Raw genomic sequence first — 21,430 nt, forward strand, 5'->3', positions numbered from 1 at the left:
CAACTTCTCATCTCTGACCTGTGAAAGCTGCATCACAGCTCACATTTCACACAACCTCTGTGTGTGTGTGTGCGTGTGTCTGTGTGTGTGCATGTGTGTGTGTGTGCAGTCGCAGTAAATTCTCAGTATCAATAACAGGATTATATTTAACTTCCTCTTTCTATGCAGATCAGCTCGGCGCTCCACCAGAGCAGCTTCCTGTCAGACCCGCCCGTCAGCCTCAGACCATCTTCACGCTGTTTTTCAGCCTCTGTTTGAGCTTTTGTTGTCACGGCGCCCGTTAAAGCAGCTCCTGTTTGCTGCGATGTGCACAAAGCTGTTCTTCATCTATCAAATGAACCTGATCGTATCATTCCTCATAAACTACATGTTGTGTTCTGGTTTCTGTGTTGAGGTTGAGTCGCCACCAGGCAGATAAACGGAGAACAAAAGCTTCATTAACTTTGATTGTTTTCCTTTAATCATAAATATTTGATGGCGATTTCAAACTTTATTACAAAATTTCAAACATTTCCATGTGTTTTATTGTAAATGCTCCAGCACTTCCACGCCCGATGACCCGTTTTAAGCCTCATTTTAATGCAGTTTTCTTTGCTTTTGGGAAACTGAGGAAACATTTGGGCCTGAAAATGGAAAAAGTGAAGACGGGAAATGTTTCAAACTAATGTGACGACAGCTTTAAGCTGCAGGCATGTCTGTCAAATTTGGAGCTAAGGATGGTGCTTGTGGTTGGTGGTCCTTAAAGACGTCTGCAGCGCTCACGGACCGCCCGCACTTCAGACCGGCGCGCTTCATCGGTGCGTCAGAAAAAAAAACAAAGGCTGATAAACTCTCGGCTCCTCCTTAATTCAAAACTTCATTTTTGCGAATTAAAAGATAAAAATCTAACCAAACACAAAAATCTTTAACATAAACTTTGCGTCCAGTCTCTCAGGCAGTTAAACGAACATCAGCCCAACTCAAACGCGTCGCTGTTTCCGGGTCCTACAGCAGGACGCAGGGCTTCTTGGTGACGGTGGGCTGCGGGTTGAGGTATGCCCTCACCGCCTCAGTGAACACTTCCTTTATGCCTTCCTGGTTGAGGGCCGAGCACTCCATGTAGCGGATGGCCTGGATCTGGCGGGCGAGGGCGGCGCCCTGCTGGTGGGTGACCGGCGCCTGGTTCTGCTCCTTGAGCTTCCTCTGAATCTCGGCATCGTTCCTGAGGTCGCTTTTCGTGCCGACCAGGAGGATGGGAACGCCGGGACAGTGGTGGGACACCTGGTGACAAGAACAAAGGTCATTATTATTTCAGGAAAAAGCTTTTGATTTTATTCTTGGGCTCCACTAGAGTTGCTTTGCATGATTCACAGTTCAAAATAAGTCTTATTTATTTCATACTGGGCCTTCAGTTCACCCCAAGTTTAAAAAAACCCTGCTTTCTTCTGATTGGTCAGGTTCTGGAAGACTGCTTTTTCCTTTAGTAAATGAAAAATAGAAAGAAAACTATTTTGGCTTTCTAAAAACAATCTTGGTAACTTCTCAGGGCTTTTATTTTGAAGGTGCTCTCTAAAATCATGTTCCTGTTGGGTACTTCCTGTAGGATCTGACCAATAACGTGGCCACTGTGCGGTTAATCACGCTAACAGGCCGCACGAGAAGTCTGAGCTCCAGTTCTGATGAAATTCTAGGATTTTGATTGGATGTTACTGATCAGCAGGTGTTTGTGTCTGTGTGATGCAACCAAGCTAGCTAGCATTAGCAGATAAATTAGCACTCGACCCTCTCGACCAACATGGCGGCGGAGAAATGCTAAAATTGAGGCTTCGATGTGCATGAATGACAAATATCAGTCCGTCCCTGTCAACCAACAGAAGTCTGTAAAGATGCTGACGAGTTGACCCCTGACCTCTGGGTGCCACTTGTGTTTGACATTCTCGTAGGAGGCGGGGCTTGAGATGGAGAAGCAGATGACAAAGACGTTGGTCTGGGGGTAGGAGAGCGTCCTGAGCCGGTCGTACTCCTCCTGCCCCGCCGTGTCCCACAGGTTCAAGCTGATGATTCTGCCGTCCACCGTCACCTGAGCAGGTACACGCACGTACACACACACGCACACACACACACACGCACACACACACACACACACAAAGTCAAGTTATGTTTGGTTTCATGACAGAAAGTTTCACAGTCGTGTTTTTTGTAACTTTGTCTCTCAGATCTCAGTTTTGATACGTGTGTGTGTGTGTGTGTGTGCGCGCGCACGTGCATGCGTATGTGTGTGTGTGTGTGGGGGGGGGGGCATTGGGGGCGTGGCCAAGGCTAAACTTCCCCTTTATTTGCATATAATTTGCATGAGGCACAGGGACCTGGCTCTTCCTGGCTCATGTGTGACATCCTGATGTTTAGAAACTGATTTACGGCTCTGATAACGCTCCACAGAGACGGGATCTGATCTAACGGGAAGTGAGCATTGCTGTAACTTCCTGTATGCACTGAGAGCTGCCGGACACCGACTCCACAGCAGCTTTTTGTCGCACAGGTCGATTCTGCGTTCTCACACAGCTGACCTTTGACCAGCACACAGGTGGACGGCAGCTGGATGGACTTTATTTGTTTCTTGGTAACGATTTTATTTCAGATTCAGGGTTTTTTTCCCAGGTGACACGTTTTATTTTTACCAGCAGGGAGAAAAACATGAATGTGAAGTAGTTTTTATCTGAAAGGTTTCAGTGTGAAGGACTCGAAGGACGCGAGGGGCAGAGCAAGGGGCGGAGTGAGGGGCGGAGTCTTCACCGGTACAGTCACCTGCTTCAGACTCAGTGAAGCTCACATCACACAGACAAACCTGAAGCTCAAAGCTGTGATCGTGATCATGTAATGGTGCAAGGACATTGTTCTGCTCCTACCCCTTTATGGTCCCTGTCTTCTGATTGGCTGCCCCTCACAAACAGGTGACCACATCCCACAGAACCAGCGGCCTGAGCTTCAGAAACATGTTTAACATGAGCCGTTGGAGCAGGAGAGGAGACGACCCGCTCCACCTCGAAGGTGGAGGCCGTGTGAGTCTGTGGTACTCCACAGTACTGTAATACTCACACAGTATTACTATAGATAGATTTTTACTGCAGTCCGTTATCAGCTGTTAATCAGCTGTCATCAGACACACACGCAGCCGCTGCAGGCGGCCTCGCCAGCCTGCGAGCTGATCATTATCATGGCCTTCGATGATGTCGTGTGTGGTTAGACACGAGTTCGAGGCCCGTGTTTGGACTCACTTTGTTCTAACTTTCACGGATTGGTTGCCTAACTCGGCCACATGGTGACTCCACAGAGGAGTCACCTGTGCCAGTGATCAGAAACACTCAGGAACTCTTTAATCATCAGATCAAAGCTGTGATTGGGCTGCTGTAGAGGTCAGGTGACCTCTGTAGGTGAGGGAGCGGGCGAGCACTCACCTGGCTGCTGTAGTTGTCGAACACAGTGGGGATGTACTCTTTGGGAAACGCTCCGGTGGTGTAGGATATAAGGAGACACGTCTTCCCCACAGCACCGTCACCCACAACCACACACTTTATAGTCTGCATGATGACCTCTGACCTCTGGTCCCTCGGTGACCTGCGGAGGACAGAAATGTGAGTTTGTGCTATCATCAGACCACAGAAAAAACAGCTGACCTGATGTGAAACAACCTGCAGCTCCGCTGGCTGAGCTTACCTCATCTTTTCTCACACATAAAGAATAAACAGACTCTTTTCACCTTCTTTAGGTTGTGATTGGCTCGTTCACAGTGACCTGGTGTCTTTATTCTTTCATGTTTTGTCTCTTTGTGGTTGTTTTTCTTTTGGGTCTTTTCTGCCCACTCAGAGGTTGTTGTCCCCTGTGGGAAATCTTTGGTCACCTTGGTTATTCTGTCTTGCATCATTCTTTCCTCCTTTAGGTTATTGTTTATCTTTCTGTGGTGAGATCGTATCTTTACTCTTTCCTTTTTGTCTTCTATTAGGCTCATGTTGATGTGTGCATACTGCAGATCTACACCAGCACACCTATGATCTGTTTTTTTACCTTCAGAGATTCTGATTGGCTAGTTGGTGCTGCTCCGCGGTCAGAGACTCCTCGGTTTTCCTTCGGTTAACACAGTTTGTTCAGGAACACGTGACGTCCCATCATCTGCCTGCAGAGAGAGAGGAGGGCGGTTTGTCCCGGTCAGCATTTGTGTTTATGGAAATGATGGCTGCAGAAGGAAACGGTCTCCAAACAAAGCAGAGATGTTATCCTGCACACACACGCGCACACACACAAGCACACACACGTCTGATCAGTAAAACTAGCCTCTATTAACCCATAAAAACAAAATCTCACACGTTGAACACAGTGTGACGACGTATTCCTAGCGGATCCATCTAGAAGTGAGCTGCAACAGCACACGCAGCAATGGAAGACGCGCCTGGCCGATCACGGTTTGAGACTCAACATCAAGAAGACCGAGTACATGGAAGCTGGCCCCCAAACTGATGGCACCATTAAAATCGACGGGGAAGACCTGAAGAAGGCCGACCAATTCAAGTACTTGTGATCGATGATCAGTGGCGACGGGGATATCCTTCAGGACGTGCGAGCAAGGGTCAATGCCGCATGGATGAAGTGGCGTCAAGTGACGGGTGTGCTATGCGACCGTCGAATGCCAGACCATCTCAAGGCGAAGATTTACAAGACTGTAGTCCGCCCAGTTGCCCTGTATGGATCGGAGTGTTGGCCAGCCACCGCCACGCACGAACAGGCCCTGCACACGATGGAAATGCGAATGCTCAGGTGGTGTCTGGGCCTCACGCGTTGGGACCAAGTCGTGAATGAAGACGTCAGAAAGCGGCTCGGCATCGCGCCAATCACGCAGAAAATGCGCGAGGCACGGCTACGGTGGTGCGGACATGTATTACGCTCCGACGACAGCTCAGTGGCAAAAACGGCAATGAGGCTTGAGCCCGGTGGCCGGCGACCCCGTGGCAGGCCGACGAAACGGTGGATGGATAGAATAAAAGAAGACATGAAAACGCTAGAAAGAAGAAGAACACACAGTTACACACCGTGGGCGAGTCACAGTGTGTAACTGTGTAATGTGCACTCGACCCTTTGGTGGGCCTCGTCTAGCCCCCAGGCCATATATTTGACCTCCTTCACACACATGCCTACAGACCGGTTTAAAAGCACCGACTGCTCAGTAGAACGAGTGTCCAGGTCTGTGTGACTGAGGCCTTCGATGGTTTTAGAGCATCAGATCAGAGATCACCCAGGACTGCCAACCACACGCCCCCTGCCTGATCCTCACTGTGCCGGAAGTCCCTTCCTGTTAACAGGGAGTTCTTCCTCCCCACAGTCCAGACCCACATTCACTCCACAGTCACATCCTCCTGATCGAGTCTGAACTTCTGATTTCTGGACACAAACTCCAAAAACGGTCTATGAGAAAAACAGTAGCACCACCAACGAAGAAGAAAAGGAAAGCAGTGCATGATGACCTCAGCGTGTCCATGACGAGCAGCAAAAAAACAAAACGTAACATTTCATTGTTTTATCATCATGTTAAACGTGATTCTAACAATAATGAGACGGGCTGCCGGTCTGAGGCGTGTTCAGCCTGTGTGCCGTCGTCTGTTTCTGCATCTTTTAAGTTAACGTTTGTGGCTCCGAGGATGTTTTGTGTCTGTTTGTAGTCTTTTTGCTTCCTTTTCTTTTCATTCTGTGTCTGTGTGCTGTTTGAAAGCAGTGAAGAGGTGAATCAGAGGCTTTCACACCAAAAAATGAGTGTCCAAATATCCGGGTTCAGCCCAGCGACCACGCGCTGCTCTCTTCTTTTTTTTTTGCTGGTCACTCGGCACCGACAGTAATAACAGTCGTACACGAGCAGAGGAGTGAAGCACGCCGTCTCCAGCTGTGCGTCTAATCTGGATGAAAACACAGCTGCTCGCAGTCGTTTGAGGCATTTCAGCCTCTCTGTGGTTTTTTATCAGTGAAAGTTTCAGTTTCATGGTCTGACTTCGCACACTCGAGGACCGACAGCGCTGACGACAGGCGGCCTGCAGACGCTCTCCAGATGTGTGGGTGGAGAGCGAGGCTCAGCCCAGACTCTGGGGACGCCAACCCCACCCTCCCCTCGCTCCGTATGGGTGGAGGTCGGCTGAGCTCACTGCTGCTGGAAGCCTTAACCTCTGATCTCACGCTTTTCCTGCTTATTCTTCTCTCGCTCGCATCGACACAAGCGCAGAGCTGTGACCTTTGACCCCTGTAGCGCCACAAGAACATGTACACGTCTGAAGGAAAACTGAGCGCTGATGGCGAGGTACTGTTCAGCTGTTCATTAACAATGGTTTTCAATCAGCCAATCACATGGCAGCAACTCGACTCATTCAGACACAGAGACACGGCCAAGACGACCTGTGATTGGTTGTTGAGCATCTCTCTGCAGCAGCAGAAGAGCAAACCTCTCCTCTCAATTTCTGCTGCGACATTCAGACACATCTGCAGCAGCTGTTTGATGATGTCATGATGATGTCATGTCAACATGGACCAGAATCTCTGAGGAAAGTTTCCGGCCCCTCGTTGAATCTGAGCTGCGAAGAATCGAAGCAGCTCTGAGTAAAAGAGGAGGTCCAACTTGGTACCAGCAGGTGTACCTAATATATTGGCACAGCCTGTATATACTCAAACACGGTGAACGCTCTGTGCCATGAGCCCAGACGTCTGTGCACGCCTGCATCGCTCATCAGCTGGCCTCCAGAAGTCACCCAACCGGCAGAGAGGAAGGCGGGGCCTAAAGAGCAAAGCAGCTTGTTTTAAAGACAAAGAAGGATTATTTAAAGCAGTGAGTCATGCAAAGCTGCTGTAGGAGAGTCGTTTTTCACCGTTATTTCAACAGGAAGCTGCGGGACTGTGTTAGCGTGGTCAGGGTGGGGATGGTGGTGTCACGGGACCGCCGCAGCTCGCCGATGTGTTTATCAGACAGTTCATGTCTGACGTCTGAGAGAAATGATGCAGGGAAACAATTCTACTGCCGAGGACGCCGGTGGAGCACACCCGGCTGTTTGAGTGTTGTAACGGCGCCCTGTTGTAACGCTCGCAGCTTCAGAAAAAAGGAAGCCCTCAGCAGGAACACGCCGCTGTGGTTTCATGTTGAAATACAGCAGGAACTCCACTGCAGGCTGCGTGAGCGCAGAGGCGTGGCGCTCATTTCAACACGTCAAGCTCACGTACGGCAACACCATCGCTATCATCACCGTGCTTTCACAGACAGAAAACTGCATCACGCTGCACTTCCTCTAATGTCCACTAGGTGAAAACACAGCCGCTTTAGCTCAGCGCGTCGAGCGGCTCGGCCTGAAAGCAGACGCGAGGGGAACAGAGTCACACTGCGAGGACAAAAAGAGGAAGCAGAACAGAGAGCGGTGACCTGCAGCCGGCCGTGTAAACGCTGCCTTCCTGTAACTGTGTGATTAAAGTGTGAATCTGCTCTTTTATTTTTGGAGACACTTAATCAGTAAGAAACCCGTTAGAGACACGAGACGCTGAGCTGGCGGCGAACAGCCTCACGCTTCTGCTCGCAGCCAATCGGGGGAAAGGGAGGAGCCTCCATGATGTCACCTGTTGGTGGACTGCACCTGTGGAGACATTCTGGACGTCACCGTCTCAGCTTTGGTTAACAAAGGTTGGAGCAGGACATGGTCCACGCTCAGTAAGTGGTGACCCACAGAAGCCACACCCAGTTTTATCATGCAGTCTGTGCAAAAGTCTTGAGCCTCCCCCCATTTGTTTTTTATCTTTTCCTTCCAAGCAGCCGCACTTTGCTGCAATGTTTGAAGTGCTCATGAGCAACGGTTCTAAAGCTCTTTCTTTGGACATCGGCTGCTTTTTCACTCCAGTCCGGTCCTCGTACCTGACCACAGAGTTCAACCGGAACTCTGAGCTGTGAGTCAATAAAGCACGACCAGCGTTGTGTCCACACATAACACACAACTTAATTTTGTTACCAGCAGCCCGTCACACAAACACAGTTTGACATACAAACAGGATTTTTGCACCAACAAACTGATTCCCAAACAGCTGCCAGCTGACAACAACTGAGGGAGCTGGACAAGTGGAGGACACAAGGAGACGAGTGACACAGGAGCTGAGAGACCTTCAGGCTGATGGTCTACTGCTCACTGAAGCCTCATCAGAGACGTCCCAGTGAGAACGTCCCAGTGAAGCGTGGCTGTCACGGGTCCAGCTGCAGGTCGGTCAGTGTTGCCAAGATCTTTGATAAACTGAATTATAAACTCTGAAAAGTTCCATCAGGGTCTGATCCACCAGCAGGAACATCTGGAAACATCTGGTTATCATCAGCTTCATGTTCAGTGTGACAATGATCCAAACACACTGCTGTTGCAGAGAAACACACGGGGAACTCTATCAGAGCCAGATCTATGTTATGAGATGTGCTGATTCATGTGCTGAGGTGTTTTTTCTGTTCTCAAACTCATCTCCCTGTTGGAGCTCAGTCTTTGTTCTCCTCGTCTTTCCTCATGTTGTGCATTTTCCATTGTTTCAGTTCCAGGTCGCTGCTCGTGGGGTCGACCGGCCAGTGCTACCTAGCCTGACCGGTCTCCCCAATGTGATGTTTGTGTATTGTATGTACGGTCGGCAGGACTCTGACTGATCCTGACAGAGAACAGAGCAAAGACAGAAACATCCAAAGAAGAGCTTTGAGTGTTTCTCAGGAAGCCTGGAGACGCTCACAGAGCTGCTCACAGCTCAGATTCACTTTCATGCTCGTTAGCGGTGCATAAACTGTATTTACATGTTTCCATAAATCCTGTTTACAGAAGTCATAGCTACATGTTCAGCTAGATAAAGAGGATTCACCTTTATGATTTTTGTAAACAAACACTGCAGGGCTGCAAACAGTCACATGACTTCACTGTCATCACCTCTAAAGCTCCGCCCACCTCCTGTAGTCTCATGTATCCACCTGCTAGCCTGTCTCCTGCTGTGGAAGCGTCTGACGTTCTTGACGAGAGACCTCGGATCAGAAAAAGGGCTTCCAGACGAGGGAACAGGAAGTTCCCTCGTCTTATTTGTGTGAACACGCTGAGGCTGAAACTCGCTGCGTGCTGAGCTCAGCAAACGGAGGGAAAGCTGGTGTATCAGGGCACTGACACAGAGCTCTGAAACATGCAGCGGCTCCATGTTCACTCGATTTCTTTACATTTGTTTGAATGTGAGAGTTCACGGTGCGCCTCTGACTCGCAGCACGTTACAGAAAACTGTGGTGCTGTTCGCTGCCAGCCTCAGAATAACAGCTGGGCTCTGGCGTCCGGCTCTAATGGGAAACATATCTCTGTGGTGACGGTGACCAGCGGCCGCCGTCTCTTTTATGAGTGTTCTGGCTTCGGGTGTCTGCGTTTCAGGAAGTAACAAAGAGCTTTGGTTTCGTCTCGTCAGCTGTCTTCTTTTCTTGTATTTTTATTTTCTTCTGCTGGTTCAGAGCGAGCTTCCTGAGCCGCAGAGGAACTGAGCCTTCCCACAGCCGGGAACGTCTCTAAAACCGGAGCTGCCACTTTTACAGAAGTCTTCACGGCTCTGTGGGCTTTTTCTGACTTTCAAAAATGAGAAACCCCCCTGTGGCAAACACACCTGCTGCACAGGATCTCTCACAGCAGCAGCAGATTGTGACACGTCCAGGACAAAAAGGGGAACTCGAAGCAAACGGGGCAGAGTACAAAAATGTGTCCTTGCCGTTATGAAGCAAGCGAACGCTGGCGTGCAGGTCAAACAGCTGTGCCTCCCTGCACGCTACAGATCCTCACACGGCACCAAACGCAGATCGTCAGGCCCGCGTGCTGCAGCTGCTACCACAGCGTCTCCGCTCCACGCCGCCCTCACCGTAAAAACACAGCAGCCACAGAAACATCCAGAGAAACTAAAGTGCTGGTTTTCCTGCTGCGTGCCATCAGTCAGCAGACGAACGTCTCTGCAGGATTCATCTCTCAGCTGCAGCCTTAAAGTGTTTTATCTTTATGTTCTTTATAGATTTTATCATCATCATCTGATAACTGGGCTGTGGGTACTTGATGCTTCTCGGGTGCGCGGCTGGATTTTCCGGTGTGGCCTGGGGTGGCTTCGACCTGTGTGTGTGTGTGTGTGTGTGTGTGGGGGGGGGCTCTGCTGAGTAGTGGGCAGTTCTTGGGCACCTTGAGCCCTGAGATCCTGATCTGCCTCTGGATCCTGGGGGGCGTCGCTGTAGCCTCCCACACACACACTGCTGTTGTTACAGCTGCAGCAGTCGGTGATGATTATTCTGCTCGTACTCATCTCTCAGCTTATTTACTCTTTATTACTCTTATATTTTTACTTTGTTTAGAGATTTTAATCATCGTCCTCTGATGACTTCTCTGATTGGAGTCGGCAGCACTAAGAAGGAAAGAGTCAGACCCAAAGCAGCGACCATGGTGGTGACACACGTCACCTCTGACTGTACGTCAGGTTTGATTAGGACGGCTAACACTGAGAAAACCCCACAGATGATCAGCACTGGGACTAAAAGGCTGAAGAACACCAGGCCAAACTTCTGACCAGGCTGTTGGGCTGCAAACACAAATTTAAAGCAGTGGAGAATATTTCACCCAACTGGGGACAGAAACTCCAGAGAGCAGTCAAACTCCCCGGGATATTAAACCAAACCACACTGACAGCACAAACACAGAATACCAGAGAAACGTTACAGCCAGCGAGTCTCACCGTGAGCGCCCCTCCATCGGGGGAGAAGGGGGCGGTGCACAGTTCGTCCTCGCCCTGACAGACGCTCCGACTGCCAAAGAGGAACCGTCTGTAGTGAAACCGAAACAGGAAGGGTTTGCCCACCATTCTCTTCATCCAGCAGCAGCTGGTATGAAGGAAAAGTGTTCCCCGAAGCCGGTGTATCCCGACTGTCCGCTTTCAGTCTTATTTGCACCCCAGGCTCAGAAATAACAAACTGCACCGAATCCTGGACCTCAACCGAACCTGCACCACCCAGAAATATCCCAGCAAGCATCAGCATCGCTGCCCCGAACACACAACGACAGGCAGCGCCGAGCGGGACTACGGCGGCGCCTGCTGTAACACGTCCAGACCAGGTGAAAACACGTGTCCACGAAACACCTGTACGCACCACGAGCACAGGGATTAACCCACACGAGCCCAGAACACCAAACAGACCAACGTCACACCAGTCCCAAGATCAAACCACATCAATGACCAAACAACAGAGAGGTGGGTCAGAGGTGGGCCCGGGTCACGAGCTTCGCCGCACTGACACCGCCGCCCTCTGACTTCCTGTCTCAGCCCCGGGGAGCCTCGGTTGGCTGACATGACTGTGATGTTTCTGATTCACATCTGAGCGCGTGCAGCTGCCGATGCTCTGCGTGACATCATCGTGGACAAGATTAGTCGTGTTTTTCCAGCATTGACACAGATTTTTGTGACTTTACCGTCTCACACTTTTGTAGTTTAGGTGACAACACCCGAGTTCCTGCTGCAGCTTCAATGTCATGAAAATTCAAACTGAAGAATTATAGCCTGAACTCTACATTAGGGCTGTGTTACATTAGTGTTTCTCTGCAGATACTTCCAGGAATAACTCATGAACCTCAGACTTGGAAATTAGTCTCTGAGATGGACAGTCAGACATCTACAGGTTAATGATGACTGGGATTAAACCAAATCGGGGCTAAAACAACCAAAAATATCAGCAGACTTAAAGTAGCAACGATCCCCAAACCAGGGAGAAAACCCCCAACAGTGCAACGGATCAGAGGACCAACCAGGAGTATCGGCTTGAGCCAAGACCAGGATTAAAAACACCTCATTAAACTAAACTAAACTAAACTGACTTCTTCATGTCAACCACAAGAACCAATCATATTGCACCAGACTGCGAGGACACCGGAGCCAACAGACCTAAAGCACCGGAGGCAGCAGACCCGGTTTGGGACAACCAAGCACCAAACAACACGTCACTCATCCAAGACTGTGAGAAGATTCAAGCTAAAACCGCAAAAAGCAAGATGAGCGCCGCCCAGCACGCCAGCTCAGACCAAACTACAGACGTTTGACTCACGTGTGAAAGTCTCGCCTTCACCACCAGGCTCGGACGTGTGTGTGAGAGTGTGTGTGTGCGTGTGTGTGAGTGTCACTCCTCTGCAGTCTGATAACCAAGTGAGCTAGCATTAGCTGATAACTTAGCATGCTACCCTTTTGTCCAAATATGGTCACTTCCTGCTACCAAAATAACTAAAAACTCAGAATGTGAAATTATAAAAAAAACCAGATGCATGACGTCAGAGGCCTATGTCCATCTTTTGTGTACAGTCTGTGTTGCTGGGCCCAGTGCCTAAAGATGTTTTCTTGGCTTGTTGTGTCCGTCAGCAGATCACTAATGTGTTCAGTTCAATAAACATCCTAAACTCTGATCTGCTCCGTCACAGACAAAACTAGTCCAGCCTGTGCAGGTAGCATCAGTACAGGTAGCATCAGTACAGGTAGCATCAGTACAGGTAGCATCAGTACAGGTAGCATCAGTACAGGTACTGTGTCCGCTCTGAGTTCCCCTGATAATCCATAATAACCTGAATAAGCTGATGCTGGCAGCTCTGAGCTGAAGCTTCACACTATGATCGTTGGCATGTCAGCAGCAGGCAGGCTGCGAGTGTACTGCAGTTTTTATGGCAGTACTGCAGTAAGTTAGTCGTTACTCAGGTATAGTGCGTGTACACTGCTGTGACACTCTCACAGGGACAAACTTTGAGTTCAGTCATTTCAACATGTTTTAATAAACGAGAGTTTAGCAGAACCAGCTGTTCAGGTATCGATCAGCACTGATCGGTTATTGTTTCTGAGGAATCTTTAACGCTACACCAAGTTCAAAACAAGAAGTGACACACACACACACACACACACACACACACACACACACACACACACACACACAGGGAGTGGTCGCACTCCATCTCCAGTTTCCTCCAAACATCAGCGCGCGCGCACACACACACACACACACACACACACACACGGGTTATCGATCCGCTACACGAGAAAAATCGATCAGCTGACAGGAATTAAAGCCGGAATCAATAACGCTCTAAAGTTTTGACAGAAGGAGGAAACACACACACACACACACGCACGCACGCACGCACACACACACGCACGCACTCTCAGCTGATCCGGAGCTCGGAGCGGGTAAAGCTCAGGGACTCACCGGTCATCAGTGCTCCTGTCCGGGCGCGTAGCTCCGCTCAGTCCCGCTCCCTGTGTCGGTGTGTGTGAGTGTGTGCGTGCGAGAGGGACAGCGGATCTCTATCTCAGCGCGAGGCGGGCGGGCGGAGCTTAAGTAGAGGAGGAAGTCCGAGAGGAGAGCGAGAGGAAGTGGAGCAAGTTTAAGGAAGTTTACTCTGAGTGTGTATTTGTCGCGCGCGCGCGCGTGTGTGTGTGTGTGTGTTGGGTGGAGGCAACACCGGACTTCTGGTCAGTCCAGAGTTGAGAAATATTTGAAATATTTTCATCCTCTAAAAAAAGTTTCTGAAACAGCATGAGGGTTAAGCCCTGCCCACCTCCTGTTAGACAGACAGGTGTGCTGCACCGGTAAGACACAGGCCCACACTCAGCTGTGAGGCAGGAGTTCAACAAACATGATCTGAAACTGTAATGAGATGAAACACGGCCGCAGGGACACTGACCTCCTGAGGCGCAGTTTTTGTGAACTGTGGCAGTTTGTACATGTAAATGGAGAGTCCTCTTCACACACTGAGGTTAATTATGGTGTTCCACAGGGTTCAGTGCTAGGACCAATTCTGTTTACATTATACATGCTTCCCTTAGGCAGCATCATTAGAAGACATAGCATACATTTACACTGCTATGCTGATGACACCCAGCTCTATCTATCCATGAAGCCAGATAACACACACCAATTAGTTAAACTGCAGGAATGTCTTAAAGACATAAAGACCTGGATGGCCGATAACTTTCTGCTTCTTAATTCAGATCAAACTGAGGTTATTGTACTCGGCCCTGAAAATCTTAGAAATATGGTATCTAACCAGATTCTTACTCTGGATGGCATTACCTTGGCCTCCAGTAACACTGTGAGGAACCTTGGAGTCATTTTTGACCAGGACATGTCCTTCAACGCACATATTAAACAAATATGTAAGACTGCTTTCTTCCATTTGCGCAACATCTCTAAAGTTAGAAATATCCTGTCTCAGAGTGATGCTGAAAAACTAGTTCATGCATTTATTACTTCCAGGCTGGACGACTGTAATTCATTATTATCAGGAAGTCCTAAAAACTCCCTGAAAAGCCTTCAGTTAATCCAAAATGCTGCAGCAAGAGTCCTGACAGGGACTAGAAAGAGAGAGCAGATTTCTCCTGTATTGGCTTCCCTTCATTGGCTTCCTGTTAAATCCAGGATTCAAAATCCTGCTCCTCACATACAAGGTCTGAAATAATCAGGCCCCATCTTATCTTAATGACCTTGTAGTACCATATCAGCCTATTAGAGCACTTCGCTCTCACACTGCAGGCTTACTTGTTGTCCCTAGAGTATTTAAAAGTAGAATGGGAGGCAGAGCCTTCAGTTTTCAGGCCCCTCTTCTGTGGAACCAGCTTCCAGTTTGGATTCAGGAGTCAGACACTATCTCTACTTTCAAGATTAGGCTTAAAACTTTCCTTTTTGCAAAAGCATATAGTTAGGGCTGGACCAGGTGACCCTGAATCCTCCCTTAGTTATGCTGCAATAGGTGTAGGCTGCCGGGGATTCCCATGATGCACTGGGTTTTTCCTTTCCAGTCACCTTTCTGACTCACTATGTGTTAACAGACCTCTCTGCATTGAATCATATCTGTTATTAATCTCTGTCTCTCTTCCACAGCATGTCTTTATCCTGTTTTCCTTCTTTCACCCCAACCAATCACAGCAGATGGCCCCGCCCCTCCCTGAGCCTGGTTCTGCTGGAGGTTTCTTCCTGTTAAAAGGGAGTTTTTCCTTCCCACTGTCACCAAAGTGCTTGCTCATAGGGGGTCATATGATTGTTGGGTTTTTATCTGTATGTATTATTGTAGGGTCTACTGTACAATATAAAGCACCTTGAGGCGACTGTTGTTGTGATTTGGGGCTATATAAATAAAATTGAATTGAATTAACGTCACAGCAGCCATGTTATTGGTCACATGATGTCATTACAAAGCTCCAACAGCACAAACACCCTCCACCGGTCCAGTTCAGGTGAAGCTAGCAGCTGCAGCCACCTGTGTCACCATCCACCTGTCAGCCACAGAGGCCACGCCTCTGTTAATGCAAACATGAATCCTTAATAAAATTTAAACAGTTGAGTTTTAAATGAGGTCAAAAGACGCCAGTTAACAGGGATCGGGAATCCAAGTGCCTCCCTCTGGAGGTGTTCTGGTCATGCCCACCATGGAGGGGACCCTATGGTACACCCATAACCCAGGAGGAAAATGATACTTCCGGTCTTTCCTGGGAACACCCGGGATCCTCCAGGAGGAACTGGAAAGTGTGACTGAGGAGGACGTCTGAAATGCCCTGCCAAGCCTGCTGCATGAGCTGACCGTGGACAAGCAGGTGAAGATGACATAAAGGCTGCTGCTGTTGGACGTGGTGTCGTGGGAGGTCGTAGGTCAAGAGGACTTAAACAATCATGTCTGTGCTCACAGATGCTGTGAAGTACAAACCGGCTTATATGTGGAATGAAAAACAGAAGCGTGAGTTCAGGGCTCCTTAAAAGGAGGAAAAGTCACATGAAGTGAAAAAAAAGCATTTTTACCTGTTTAAACTTTGCGTAGTGACTTACTGTCATATTTCAGAGCCACACAGTATTTTCATCTCTGTTAATAACACAGACATTTTTCTTCCAGGCTTTATTCAGACCTCAGAGCAGATCAACACAAACTCACTCTGATGGTTTTTGTTTCTGCGGCTCCAGAAATATCAGAGTTTATGTTTCTGAACTCAAAATTAAAACTTTATTAACAAAAGTGTTTAAGACAAGTTATAAAAAAACATTTAAACTAGTGTTTGAGTCCGTTCATTTAAAGTTCTACCTCAGTAACAATACTATCAGCTGGTAACTCGGATATTTTTAGAGTACTTTTACTCTGTGCTGGTCCTTCTGAAATATAAAAAAAGTACGCCGTATATACTGAGTACTTCTACTTTGGATACTCTGAGTACATGTTGCTGATTCTGAGTATTTTCACTCTGTTGGACTCAGAGATGAAATATCAGAGTTTTATTCTTCTGGAACTACTTTGTGTGGTGGATGAAGACGAGTCACGGCTCGTTCACTTCCAGAGGCGGTAGAGTCCCAGAGCGATGGCGAGGCAGGAGAAGAGGGTGGCTGAGGAGGAGCAGAGCGTTTGATCAGCGTTACTGAAATAATGAAAGTCAGGTCTTCATTCAAACCTCCAAATTAAAAACAGCAAAATTAAATTCTCGCGTTTCTGGAGCTTTGATATAAATTCAGAGCCGACGTTTGTAAAGATGAGTTCGTTAAATGAACGAACGAAAAGTTTGGTGTCTGTCTGAAGTTTAAAAGAAGCAAGTTCATCATCAGGTTTTAGCACGATAGAAATCAGGCTCTACGTGTGGTCGGAGTGCTGCGGCTCATCCACCTGTGGTGGCTGATGGGTAACAGTCCAGCTTTATGAGTGCTAACAAAGGCGTGCTAACAAAGGCGTGCTAACAAAGGCGTGCTAACAAAGGCGTGCCACAGGGCGCGATTTTAGGACCATTTTTATTCCACCTTAAGGTGGAAGGTTTCAGGTTCCTGAGCCGTCAGTGCAGGTGTTCCACAGGGATCCGTTCATGGACCAAAACTGTGATGATTTTAGTCAGATCACGTTCAGCCTTCAGTCCCATCAGGACGTGTCGCCTGCTGACATCACTGTACGATCTGTGACTCGTGGATGGGCTTTGTTACCTCACGCTGCATCATCAGATACGGCTAAACACATGACGCTACATTCTCTGATTTCACTGTAACGTTTTTAAATGGAGAGACCGAATCACACAGACTGTATACAGTGTGCTGAAAAAGTATTTATACCCCGTGAACTTTGACACATTTAGTCAGAAAGTAGCACATAACTGTGAAGTGGTACGAAGACGATACATGGTCTTCAAATAAAAATGTGAAGTGTGTTTGTATCCGGCCCCTGTACTCTGATACATAACATCCAGTGCAATCAGCCCCCCGTAGAGGTCACCTAATTAGATAAGAGTCCACCTGTGTGTGATTTAGTCTCATTATAAATACACCTGCTCTGTGACGGCCTCAGAGGTTTGTTAGAGAACATCAGTGAAGGCACCACACAGCTCAGGGATGAAGCTGCATTAGGTTATATAAAATATCCCGAACATCTCACGGAGCACTGTTCAATCCATCATCCAAAAATGGAAAAAGTTTCCTACAACTGCAAACCTACCAAGACACAGACCGAGCACGGAGAGCACTGGTCAGAGAAGCTTCCACGAGGCCCACGGTCACTCTGCAGGAGCTGCAGAAATCCACAGCTCAGAGAGAGTCTGTCCACAGGACAACTGGAAGTCATGGACTGCACAAATCTAAGTGGAGATATGGAAGAGTGGCAAGAAGAAGCCATTGTTGACAGAAAGACATAAGTCTCGTCTGCGGTTTGCCAGGAGTCGTGCAGGGACACAGCAAACATGGAAGAAGGTGCTCTGCTCAGACGAGACCAAAGCTTGAGGACTTGAGACTGGGAAGCCTAAACATACAGCAAGAGCTCCAGAGGAACCTGGATCAGAGTACTCATGTGTTAGGACGGTCAAAGTCCAGACCTGAAGCCGACTGAGCGTCTGTGGCAACACTTACACACGGCTGTTCACAGACGCTCTGCGTCCAATCTGGCTGAACTTGAGCTGCTTTAAAACAAAGAACGAGCAGAAATGAAGCCTGTAGCTGTGCAGAGCTGCTGGAGACAAACGACAAAGGAAAGGTGGCTCAAAGTACGACACAGGGGGCTGGATACAAACGCACACTTCACTGTTTTATTTGCTCAAAAGTTTGAAGAGCGTGTATCGTTTTCATACCACTTCAGTTATGTGCTGCTTTGTGTTGGTTTGTCACAGAAATGAAACATTAAGTTTGTGGTTGTAAAGTGACACAATGTGTAAAAGTTCACAGGGTAGCAAAACTCTTTCAACACAGTTATGCATATGTGTGTATATGTGTGTATATACATATAGCTACACCTGCACTCTGTATGCTACAGCGCCCCCTGCTGTCCACACAGAGAAGAAAACTGGTGTTTCTCTGAGGACAGAAATAAAATGTGCTGACAGGCAGCAGCACAGCATCAACGTCAGCCAGACTAAAGTGTTCGTCTTCACCGCCATCGCAGACACGCTTTAAATCAGAAGCGCGGCTCCCGTCTCACCTGCCAGGTAGCGGATCGTCTCCAGTTTCAGGGACTCCAGCAGCGTCTTCAGCGAGGCCACCTGCAGGTCCAGCTTTCTGTTGATCTCCATATTGTCGTTTTCCAGCTCGGATCTCTGAGCACGAGACACACGTGATGTGATGTCATCAGTTAAAACAACCAATGGCACTGCAGAGCTACAAACCAACGGGTGTGCTTCACTACGAACTGATGTTGCAGTCGCGGGTACTTTACAGTATCAGTACTGCAGCTGTTGTTTTCACCTTGTGATGAAAGTCTGACGTGGCCTCCATCAGCTTCTTCTCCTGCTCAGTGAACTGAGACAAAAACATGAAAGCAGCTTCAGAGACGCGTCACGTGCCCACGTTCCTTTAAATTTACCCAAACTGAACCTTTAAGCAGCCGAGGCTGAACCGCCCGATGTGTTCTGTTAAAGCTCGAGAGCCTCACCATGTCGGAGATCCTGCTCCTCTCCAGGTTGATGTCCAGTTTGGTTCCTGCCAGCATTTTCTTGCTCTCCTCCTGGAGATAAAAAACATCAGCAAACACGTCGTGTTACAGCGGCGACCTCACCCAGGGTCTGGATGTTTCAGCCTGGTGAAGCCCACATGGGATCATCACTCTCACCTTCAGCCGGGTCTGGAGCTGCTCCAGCTCTCGCTTCATTTTCTGCAGGAACAAAAAGATTTTTAGAAAGTCGGGAACGCTGCAGAGACGATCCAGAACAACCTGCAGGTGCTTTTCTCTCTTTGTTAATCTGAGGATTTACTGATGGTCAGACTAGGACGAGAGTCCAGCACGTATAACATCATCAGACACGTTGTGGCTGATTGTGACACAGAAGAGGACCAAGAACAGAGCCCTGTGGGACGCCTGCACCAACTCCTCTTCTTCTTTAGTCCTAACCCGGAGTTATGGTCCCAGGAACCAGAAGCTTCATTACGTCCATTAAGGTGCACTGACAGGTCAAAATGTGAAATATATTTAACAAATCCGAGTAACACGCTAACTGTGACAGACTCGAGGAGGTGTCCAGATGTTAGACAGGAATACTGGACGATTAGAGAAAATGAAGGAGAAAATAAGAAGTAAAGCCGACGTACCGTGTTCTCGGATCGCAGGTTAGCGAACTCGCTCTTCTCCAGGATCACCATGTCCTTCCTGACGGAGTCCAGGTGAGCCATGATCTGCTGCAGGGCGATCTCCTAAAGAAAGAAAAGTCTGTAACTCTGTGGAAACAGCTCGAGGGTGGAGCTCGTCTCTGGTTCCCACCTGATGGGATTTGGTCACCATGTCTTTGTAAACGACATCCATGTTGGCCGTGGCGAGAGTGACCAGAGCTGAGACGATCAACTCCGCCTGGTTCTTCTCGAAACCTGCACAAAAATACTCGATGAGTACTCCGTGTTACAGCCGGTACTACACGCCTGACAGTGACCTCACCGCTGCTCTGCAGCTCTGTGACCATGGCGTGGGAATCGAACGTCAGTTTGCGCTGCTCCAGCGGGGTCAGCTCAACCTTCCTCACATCGAAGGTCGTCAGCGGCGCCCCCACATGGAGACCTTTAAAACACACACACAAAGGCTGTATCCATACACTGAACAGGTGTGCACACACACAGGCCACGCCCCTAACAATGCAGACATTACAATTTAACCAGGTGAGTTAGATCACAGTGTAAACGCTTCTGGAGCTGGACTCTGATTGGCTGTCCTTCATTACTGACTGGGTCCAGAACCTGAACCTGAACCAGAACCAGGAGCTGATTTATGGCCGAAGTATGAACTACGTAAACACAGAAACGTCACAGTGACCGGAAACCAGCCTGTCTGCGGTGATTTGGTGAGTCTGTCAGATTTTTGGGGTCTTCTGCTTCAGCCTCACCTCTCCACGTGACCACCCGCTGCCGGAAACACCTCCTCATGAGCACGTTCATCCCGGAAGCTGCTGTGATTTCAGAGTTTTTGTGACGTTTACTTAAAAACTTTGGAGTGTTTACACACAAATACACGCAGCGCTCACAAACCGGAAACTGTCACACCGAGGAAGGAGCAGGCCCTACCCATGCTGCATTCAGGGACCGTGGGTCACAGGAAACACCGTGACAGTTGAGGAGACAGCGCCCCCGGCTGGTGCAGACTGGTGAGGGTGTCAGCGCCGTTGGTGCGTCTTCAGTTTGAACTGAAGCACTCAGATGTTTACATGTAACACACTTTATGCAATAACAGTTAAAGATGATGGGATATGACAGATCAGTGTATTTGTTGGAAGTGTTCAGATATTAATTTCACATCACTCCCATCTTATATTCTTTACATTGGCTCCCAATAGAGTTTAGAATTCGCTTTAAAATTCTTGTTTTAACATACAGAGCACTAAATGGCCCCAGATTATTTATCCAAGCTTCTTATAAAATACTCTGCTGCTCGTCATCTCCGCTCACAGACTCAGAGTCTCTTAGTTGTTCCCCGTACACGACTGAAGACAAAAGGGGGCGGAGCCTTTCAGTCTGTGGCACCAAGGCTGTGGAACAGTTTACCACTACAGTTACGTTTGCTTGACTCTGTGGATTCTTTTAAAAAACAGTTAAAAACTTTTCTGTTCAAACAAGCCTTTTGTTGATTTACATATTTTATATTTTTTACATTATTTACATTTGATCTTTTATATTGTGTACATTGTCTATTGATTTTATTGTTTATTTTAATATTTGTGTACAGCGCTTTGTGATTGTCTGTCTGTGAAAAGCGCTTAATAAATAAAGTTTACTTACTTACTTACTTAATTTGCCGTGATCAGGACGAGTCCATCAGAGGGACCGCTCAGAGACAGAGAGGCTGACGTGGTTTGGACAGCTACAGAGGAGACAGGGTGGAGGCAGGAGGAGGAGAGGAGGAGCTCAGGGGAGGTTCATGGACGTAGTGAAGGAGGACATGCAGAGGGTTGGTGTGACAGAGGAGGATGC

At 48.3% G+C, this 21,430-nt stretch overlaps 2 protein-coding genes across 2 annotated transcripts; both read right to left on the reverse strand.

The window, feature by feature from the left end:
- Nucleotides 1-437: 437 nt before the first annotated feature.
- rhogb (ras homolog family member Gb) lies at nucleotides 438-13,366 on the reverse strand. Its single transcript, XM_063485405.1, has 5 exons — nucleotides 13,247-13,366; nucleotides 4,042-4,150; nucleotides 3,435-3,594; nucleotides 1,889-2,059; nucleotides 438-1,260 (listed from the first exon to the last, which is right to left on the reverse strand). The coding sequence occupies exons 3-5, from the start codon at nucleotides 3,561-3,563 to the stop codon at nucleotides 985-987; spliced, it is 576 nt and encodes a 191-aa protein (XP_063341475.1). The 5' UTR covers nucleotides 3,564-3,594; nucleotides 4,042-4,150; nucleotides 13,247-13,366; the 3' UTR covers nucleotides 438-984.
- Nucleotides 13,367-15,911: 2,545 nt separating this feature from the next.
- ccdc90b (coiled-coil domain containing 90B) lies at nucleotides 15,912-21,099 on the reverse strand. Its single transcript, XM_063487055.1, has 9 exons — nucleotides 20,350-21,099; nucleotides 19,908-20,027; nucleotides 19,737-19,840; nucleotides 19,568-19,669; nucleotides 19,092-19,133; nucleotides 18,915-18,986; nucleotides 18,728-18,781; nucleotides 18,465-18,579; nucleotides 15,912-16,405 (listed from the first exon to the last, which is right to left on the reverse strand). Exons 1-9 carry the CDS (start codon nucleotides 20,399-20,401, stop codon nucleotides 16,350-16,352), a joined length of 717 nt encoding a protein of 238 aa, XP_063343125.1. The 5' UTR covers nucleotides 20,402-21,099; the 3' UTR covers nucleotides 15,912-16,349.
- Between the last annotated feature and the right edge of the window lie 331 nt (nucleotides 21,100-21,430).

The sequence above is a fragment of the Pelmatolapia mariae genome, linkage group LG10_11 (assembly GCF_036321145.2).
Source record: "Pelmatolapia mariae isolate MD_Pm_ZW linkage group LG10_11, Pm_UMD_F_2, whole genome shotgun sequence".
Classification (NCBI taxonomy): Eukaryota; Metazoa; Chordata; class Actinopteri; order Cichliformes; family Cichlidae; genus Pelmatolapia; species Pelmatolapia mariae.